Raw genomic sequence first — 7,944 nt, 5'->3', positions numbered from 1 at the left:
ACACGAAGCAAGTGTCCTCTGCTCTCATCTAGCGCGGTTCTGTTGCAAGATCAGCTGGATGAATACGCAAAACATCATGACGATTACCCCCCGCCCTCGCCGCGACCGCGTGGAGTACTATACATCTTAGATCGATCAATGGATATCTACGCCCCTTTACTTCATGAATTTACATATCAAGCTATGGCCCATGATCTACTGCCGATAAAGGAAGGAGATAAAGTAACCTACAAAACTACACTAAACGAGGGACAACCAAATGAGGAAGTTAAGGAAATGGAGATAAGTGAACATGATAGAATTTGGATTGACAGCAGGCATTTGCACATGAAGGATCTTCTGGGGAAACTCGTTGATGATTTCAATAAATTCCGAGCGGATAACCCCCAGTTCAACGAGAGGTGAGTTGCAACCTTAGTTAGCTCCTTACTATACGCTGCGTCGCTCTTACTTACGTGGATTTAAATTCGAAGTGGGGCTACTGCAAACCTCAACACTGTTAAAGACATGATTGCTGGGTTATCGGAATTTACAGAGGGAAAAAACGCATATACGCTACATCTTAATATGGCACAGGAGTGTATGAGGCTGTTTCAGGAGCGGAAATTAGTGGAAGTTGCTTCTGTTGAGCAGGTACAAGTTCACCCCCCTTTTGTTTGAACATTTAATAATTGTCTTCGCCGACTAACTTGCAGTAGTCACTTTCCACAGGTTTGGACGAAGATTACCGGAAACCTAAACATCTTGCCGATCAGCTAGTTCGCCTATTAGACGAAGATTGCGTTGGACCGTCAGAACGCCTGAGGTTGATTCTTCTTTATTTGCTCTACAGGAATGGACTTCTGCCAGGCGATATAAAAAAGCTCCTTGCTCACTCCCAGCTTCCACCACAGGATTGTGAGGTCATATATAACCTCGACCTATTGGGCGCAAGAGTAGAAAAGCCGCTTAAGGACTCAAAACCAAAACCTGAGCCTTTATTTCCCCGAAAAGTTCCCACTCAAACGACAGAAGATGACACGAGCCTTTCTCGATTTCAGCCTAACCTGAAATTCTTACTGGAAGAACAGAACAAGGGAACTTTAGACACTACAATTTTCCCATATACTCGGCCCCACCTCGACCCAGACGGCACAATAGGTCCAGATAATGCTTCCCAGGCATCTCTTCGAAGTGCAAAACCAACCTGGGCCCGAACCCGGCCATCGGCAGCGGAGCCCCGCCAAAGAATCATTCTCTTCATGGCTGGCGGTGCGACGTTTTCTGAGGCTCGTGCTTGCTATGAATTCGCCAGAATCTCTTCTAAAGACATATACCTAGCTACATCTCATATGCTCACACCGAAACTCTTTTTACGTCAACTTGGAGATCTCAGCGTCGACAAACGCCGATTGGATCTCCCCGCGGATCGTCCTGCACCAAAGGCCCCTGCACATCTCTTTGAGAAACCCGCACCGCAGCAGCCTCCAGTTCCTCCGACTGGTGGGCTAGCTTCTATGACTATTAGCTCCAGAGATGCTCCGCACAGATCACCGAACGGTGCTGCAGGCCAACCGTTGAAACCTGCCGTACTACCGGTTGCATCCAGTCACAAGTTAGGGAAAAAAGAGAAGGAGAAAGACAAGGAGAAGGAAAAGGAGAAGAAGAAGCGAAATTTCTTTAAGTAATTAGAGGAAAAACAAAATCCCATTTACTGGAGCTACTTTTCGTCGCCTTCTCTGTGATACTCCGAATGCCTGCTCGCCGGACGACTTCTAAGTGTTTTCTTCTTTAATTTTTATCTCCTTTCTAAATCCATTCAGCATAGAACTGGCGCGGGTCCATCAGGTGGGAGTTAATGTGTATTTCATCCCCGATTTTTCCAATGTAAAATCCTTAGTTAAATCAATAGTACTGTGATGTTGAACAGGAGCTCGCTACAAAGTTGATAACGATGTTCCTTCGAAGGGAGCAGTTTTATAGTATATTCTCGACCCTTTATCTCACAATGTGCCTTTTAATCATACAGCTGAGACCCTAGCCAAACCAAAGCAAGCTAGGAAAAAAACAGTGTTATCAATATAATACACATGAGAACATCATACAACCCTCTTCTGTCAGACACACAACCCTCACATCCCATCATATGATAGTGTTCTCATACACATAAATGCAATTAACTCCCTAAATACTTCTCAATATCGTAGCTCGCATAAAACACCTCCCTCAATTTTTCTCCCTTCTTTTTCCCCTCCACCTCCATCTTCCTCACCTGCTTTGCATTCAGCTTCTCCACCCTTGTCTTCGCCTGCTTCGCCTTCTCTGGTTGCTTAACGCCTAGGCCAAGTGTATCGTGCTTTACCCTAGGTTTCAGTGGCACCGCGATACCGTGGCCCTGAGGGCCTAGGCCCAGACGCGAATCTGGATCCCAGCCTTGTGCTGAAAGATACTTGAAGCCGGTTCGTGTGCGGTCGATGGCGGAAGGCGGGTGAGAGTGTGGGAGGCAAACTTGGTGCGCAAGCGTGGCCTCATGGGGATTCGAGGTATATTTTGCCATCTGGCTAGAGGAGGAAGAGGAATCTAGAAACGGAGAAGGGAACGGTGGAAGTGGTAGGTCACAAATTTCGCAGGTTGGTGTGGTGGATATGGATGTGGTGGTTGAGGTTGTTTGGTGAAGTTTCGACTTCCCAGCGTCCGATGAGGAAGGAAGGACGATTGATAGGTACCTGTCGCCGATCGAAAAAGTATTTGGTGTGCTGAAACTGGATGTCTCTTGTGGTGAGGAGGATATAGCACTGGCAGATGTTTCGCTAGAGGGGATGAAATGGACTCGTTTCCTCTTGATACCGGCTCCAAAGACTCGCTGGCCTTCGAGAGAGACGAAGTATTCATCATCGTCGTATGCCATTTTCAGCCATTTATTGTTTATATTCTCCCATCCCCCCCAATTCCTGGACCACAAAGTCGTTAGTCACAGTGGAGAGTTGAGCTTCGGTGGCGTTGGCAGATCGACGATGGATGCGCGCTAACTAAATAGCGCGCGAATGGACTGCTGACGTAATATTCTAACCAACAGATGACGTGGAGTTAAATTCAACCACTGTAGGCAGGCATGAGCTTCTCCCCTCCCGGGGCCGTTACCATAGCTGGAGACATATTCCATAATGCCGGTCCCTCTCCTGGCACACTGGGTGGTCGATGGTATCTCGAGCATCCCATATGCAATCCCAACATTGAAGACGGCCCCGGCGGTCGCCTTCATCGTCCTGTTGAAACGCTACTTTGGAGGCGCAAGGAATACTTCGGAGCGTCTGATGCACTCTAAAGTAGTCATGATAACAGTATGCCAATGCATTTTATCCTCAAAGCCAATTTTTACACCCATCTTATATTTTTGCTTCTAGGGCGGTACATCAGGAATTGGAGCTTCAATTGCACAAAGCCTAGCTTCCCAAGGCGCGCAACTCATTCTTCTCACACAACATGCGCCCTCTGATCCTTTCCTTGTTGACTACATCGACGACCTCCGGAACGCTACTGGTAACCAGCTCATCTATGCCGAGCAAGTTGATCTTTCGTCTTTATACTCCATACGAACCTTTGCTACAAAGTGGATTGATAATGCGCCACCTCGGCGACTGGATATGGTTATCCTCTGTGCCAATACTATAAAACCCTCCCACGCGAACCCTCGAACGACTATAGATTGCTTAGATGAGGAGTGGCAAATCAATTACCTTGCCAATTACCACCTTCTCAGTATTTTAAGCCCTGCACTGCGCGCCCAACCCGCAGATCGAGATGTCAGAGTGATAATCGGAACTTGCTCAAGCTACATTGGCGCAAAATTGGACTTGAAAACCCTCGAATATAGGACCATGCGTACGGCTTCTTCCAATCATACGTCTTCTAAAGCGTCAGCGCGCAATTCTAAACCTGTCAATGAGATAATAAATAATAAAACCGGTAGCAATACTAAAGCAGATCAAAATGGCCTATATGCAACGTCGAAACTCGCTCTAATGATCTTCGCTAAGTCCTTCCAATCCCATCTTTCCGCATTTGATAGACCAGATAAACAGCCCTGCAATGCTCGCGTTCTCGTTGTGGATCCGGGCTTTTCGCGTACCCCCGGCACACGACGCTGGATAACAGGTGGTTCATTATTAGGTCTTCTCATCTACCTAATAACATGGCCCATTTGGTGGCTTGTTTTAAAATCTCCACAGCAAGGGTCACAAAGCTTTTTGATGGCTGCAATGGACATTGTTCTTGGAGCTCCCGCAGCGAATATTGGTGGAGTCGGGATTAGTGCTGGCCTCGCTGGAGGGAAACTAATCAAGGAATGCAAGGAACGGAATATCGTGCGCAAAGAAGTTACGGATGAGAAGATAGCGAAGGAATTGTGGGAACTGAGTTCTCGCCAGATTGAGCAGAGGGAGAAAGAGGGTGCTATTCTCCGTGCACTTGAGAAGAAGGAACGGGAGGCTTTGGATACTGAACGAAAGAGAGCGAATTCCACTTTTGGAGTGGATGCTGGAGGTGGAGCAGGCTCGGATCCGGGAAACAGAAACAAACAGCAGACCCCTGGGTCAAGAAGGAGTAGGAAAGCAAAATAGGAAACTCAGAGGGCTGGCTTTGAGCAACCTCATTTTGGGAAGATTCGATATGTAAGCATATAATAGCGGTTTATTGTTAAGGGGGGCTGGATGTGTTCCAATGCCATAAAATCACCTTTTTTAAATATATAAATATATAATTGGAGGCCAGATTAATATAATAATAAGTGGTTTGTTGCCCGATTAAAAAGCTAGCCAATATGAAGCCATTTATAGAGATATGAGTTTCAACACGCTTGTTCATTCAGTTGTGCAATGCTAATCTCCCTCAGTCGCTTAAATCTCCCTCTCACGAGTTTGATCCACTTGGGAACTATATCAAGATGGATGAGAAAGCAAGGAGCAGTCCGATCGCTGCAGAGAGATAGAAAAGCAGTATAAATATGGCAGCATAATGTGTGAAAGAGGACCAAAGATTAAAATTAGTTGGGGATTTGTTACAGCAAAATATATTTGTAAATACATATAAATATTGAAGATTTCAAGATTCAAACTAGAGAGTGCTACAAATGGAGAGAAGCAAGCAAGAAAGAAACTGAAAAGGGAAATAAAATAAAATAAAAAAGACGGGAATAAGCGTATATGATTCTTATGGAGTTTTTCTTATATCAGATGATTCTCTGCTAGTTATACATAACTAGCTTCTTGTTCTAAGGATTAAACCGTTGTCGCAATGAAAATGCATTGAAATATACCTTGTTAACATCCACACATTTTCATACAAAGGTTACCGTTATGGCTGGTAATTTTTTTTATTCAAGTTGGCTGCTGATGGTTTTGAAAAATGAAAATGAGACCAGTTTAATCCAGATCATTTGCTACTTATCATAAATGAGGTGCGATTTTCTTCTTTTCTGTTATCTCAGCGTCTATTGTGTTGTACACAACTGCAACACGGAGAACTCTAAACGCTTCATCAAAAAAACGATTTCGGAGTTTACTGGAGGTTTGCAATGCTTCGCCATTCTCCTGTGTAACTAGGACCGGTAATAGCAAGAGAAGGGGGTACATCGGATTTTTTCACCAAAGTGCTTAAGGAAAAAACTTGATTGCCTTTTTATTCACCCCGGTTTTTACCTCTTAACAAAATAATTGCTATCTTAACTTCACATGCAGAGCAAGTCCCTGGACTGAATATCAAAGGAAATCGCCACGTCTATCCTAACGAAAAGAAAGAAAATATAGTCATGCTATTTTCCACACATAGCTCTCTCCACAGTGATGAGACGAGCAATAGAAAAGGGGCAAGGGGCCAGGAGAGAGCAAAAGAAAAAATGGAAAATTTTTATCATTTAAAACTTCCTAGTTAAGCAAAAAAAAAAAAAAAAAAAAAAAAAAAAAAATTCAATTTATTTTCCCTCCTTCAACTTATCCAGCAAATCCTGCGGCGGCTGCTGCCTATAACCTGCCGGATTATTCTTCGTCCATCGCCACAAATCTTCACATGCCTCCTCTAGCGTTCTAGTCGCTTTCCAACCAAGCTCGCGGTTCGCGCGGCTTGGATTACCGGTGAGGTCCAGCACATCACCAGCGCGACGGCCAACAACTTCGTAAGGGAGATCGCGGCCCACCGCGGCACTGAAAGCTTTGATCATGTGGAAAACGGTACTTCCCTTGCCAGTGCCAAGGTTCCAGGCGCGCACACCAGGATGGTTTTCGCGCAGGTAATTGAGGGCTTGGAGATGACCAGCGGCCAAGTCGAGGATGTGGATGTAATCGCGGATTGCTGTGCCGTCATGGGAGGCGTAGTCTGTAAGTTGTTGCAGTTAGTGGCAACCTGGCAGTTACGAAATGGAATTGTATATCCGCCCAAGGGAGCGAGCAAGTTAAATTCAGATATCGGGGGTACTAACCATCCCCATATACAAGGAGCTTCTCTCTCTTTCCTGTGGCTACCTGTGCCAAGAGTGGTAGCAAGTTATAGGGCACTCCCTGGGGATCCTCTCCCATGATTCCGCTTGGAAAGAGCTCCTGCGGGGTTGAAGTATCTCAACAGGGCGCCATTCCATTTCTCAGCTTCCTGTAACTTTCCTGCCTTGATTGCATTGTTTCGCTCTGCGTTGATGAAGTCCCGTAATCGCGGTCTCAACAACGAATTTGGTGTTTCCCGTATGGGTTGGTTGGGCCAAGGGGGCACTCCTCAGGAATAGGTATCATATTAGGAAATCGGGTAGCGTCACCATATACGGTGGCGGAGCTAGAGAAGACAATGTTAGTAACATTGTGTCGTTTCATAGCGCGCAGGAGGCATATCGATCCGTAAACGTTGACGTAGTAGTAGTCAAGTGGCTTTTCGCCAGATTCGCCAACAGCCTATTTCGGAAATCAGAACGTAAGCAAGACACCCAATTGTAAGGGTTAGAAAACGCAAAGTACAATCGGTAGCTAGATATTTCATTTTCTCTTTTACATACTTTAAGTGCCGCAAAGTGGATGACGCTGTCGATATCTGGGTATTGCTCAAAGGCGCGGTCTAGATCCGCCTCATTCGTGATATCGATCTTGACAAAGCCTGGGCGTCTGCCGCAGATCAACCCGATACGATTGATGGCTTCGTCGGAGGAATTGTACAAGTTATCTGCGATGACGACTTTGTATCCGGCTTCGAGTAGGGCCAGGGCAGTAAAGGAGCCTATGTAACCGGTTCCGCTGGGTTTCACGACACCCGGGTAAGCAATTGGAACAAATAACCAGGGAAGATTCATGGGAACGAAGGAGGTTACCCAGTAACAAGAACACTGCCAATAGCCATAATTTGGGCAGTGACGAGGGTGCATAAGATTTATATGAGAATATCTGACGCGGGTGGTAGCGCTTGGTAGCCTTGTAATGTGAAGGACTTAAAGGAAACGGGGAGATAGTTGAAAATACGATTCAAACATATAATTATTAAGTGATACAATCCTCATTAGATTTTCTGTGATCGTCGAAGAGAAATAGAAACAGAGCGTAGTCGGGGAAGGTTGTTGTGTGGGCATGGAGGGGTAATTATGTTGTTGCGTGGTGAAGCTCCAAGCCGGTTTCTCGCTGATCGCCGATCCCACCAAAACCGCCCATATTCGCATCATCGTCCTTTACACAGTACTAGTACTTAACGCAGTCGTTGGCTGACTCAAGTTCCCACCCATACACTTAGATTTAGCTGTACTCCAATCGAAATATCGACATGATTCCCCAAATTCTCGCCCTTGCAAAGTAGGTACCTAGTAAGCTGGTTTGTGGAATTTACGCAATCAATTTGCGATGGCTAATCCACTAACTACCTAAGATATTACGTAGGGCAATCAATATCTTTGACGATATACGGAAATTTATAACGTTCAACTATTTTGATATAACGAGACGA

The 7,944-nt window shown here is 45.4% G+C and overlaps 4 protein-coding genes across 4 annotated transcripts; 2 read left to right on the top strand and 2 right to left on the bottom strand.

Moving 5' to 3' along the window:
* Nucleotides 1-183: 183 nt before the first annotated feature.
* On the top strand, nucleotides 184-1,667 carry HCAG_00958 (conserved hypothetical protein; the record flags this gene model as incomplete). The annotated part of the gene is made up of 3 exons (XM_001543862.1): nucleotides 184-401; nucleotides 474-580; nucleotides 712-1,667. The coding sequence occupies 3 exons, from the start codon at nucleotides 184-186 to the stop codon at nucleotides 1,665-1,667; spliced, it is 1,281 nt and encodes a 426-aa protein (XP_001543912.1).
* Nucleotides 1,668-2,155: 488 nt separating this feature from the next.
* On the bottom strand, nucleotides 2,156-2,887 carry HCAG_00957 (predicted protein; the record flags this gene model as incomplete). Its single annotated transcript, XM_001543861.1, has 1 exon — nucleotides 2,156-2,887. The coding sequence occupies one exon, from the start codon at nucleotides 2,885-2,887 to the stop codon at nucleotides 2,156-2,158; it is 732 nt and encodes a 243-aa protein (XP_001543911.1).
* Nucleotides 2,888-3,143: 256 nt separating this feature from the next.
* Nucleotides 3,144-4,598, top strand: HCAG_00956 (conserved hypothetical protein; the record flags this gene model as incomplete). The annotated part of the gene is made up of 2 exons (XM_001543860.1): nucleotides 3,144-3,320; nucleotides 3,384-4,598. 2 exons carry the CDS (start codon nucleotides 3,144-3,146, stop codon nucleotides 4,596-4,598), a joined length of 1,392 nt encoding a protein of 463 aa, XP_001543910.1.
* Nucleotides 4,599-5,947: 1,349 nt separating this feature from the next.
* Nucleotides 5,948-7,303, bottom strand: HCAG_00955 (UDP-glucose 4-epimerase; the record flags this gene model as incomplete). Its single annotated transcript, XM_001543859.1, has 4 exons — nucleotides 5,948-6,348; nucleotides 6,452-6,494; nucleotides 6,786-6,911; nucleotides 7,013-7,303. 4 exons carry the CDS (start codon nucleotides 7,301-7,303, stop codon nucleotides 5,948-5,950), a joined length of 861 nt encoding a protein of 286 aa, XP_001543909.1.
* Between the last annotated feature and the right edge of the window lie 641 nt (nucleotides 7,304-7,944).

This window comes from Histoplasma capsulatum, genomic scaffold, assembly GCF_000149585.1.
Source record: "Histoplasma capsulatum NAm1 scaffold_1 genomic scaffold, whole genome shotgun sequence".
NCBI lineage: Eukaryota > Fungi > Ascomycota > Eurotiomycetes > Onygenales > Ajellomycetaceae > Histoplasma > Histoplasma mississippiense.
The sequence above is the reverse complement of the archived record's forward strand: the minus strand, read 5'-3'. Positions and strand labels throughout refer to the sequence as shown.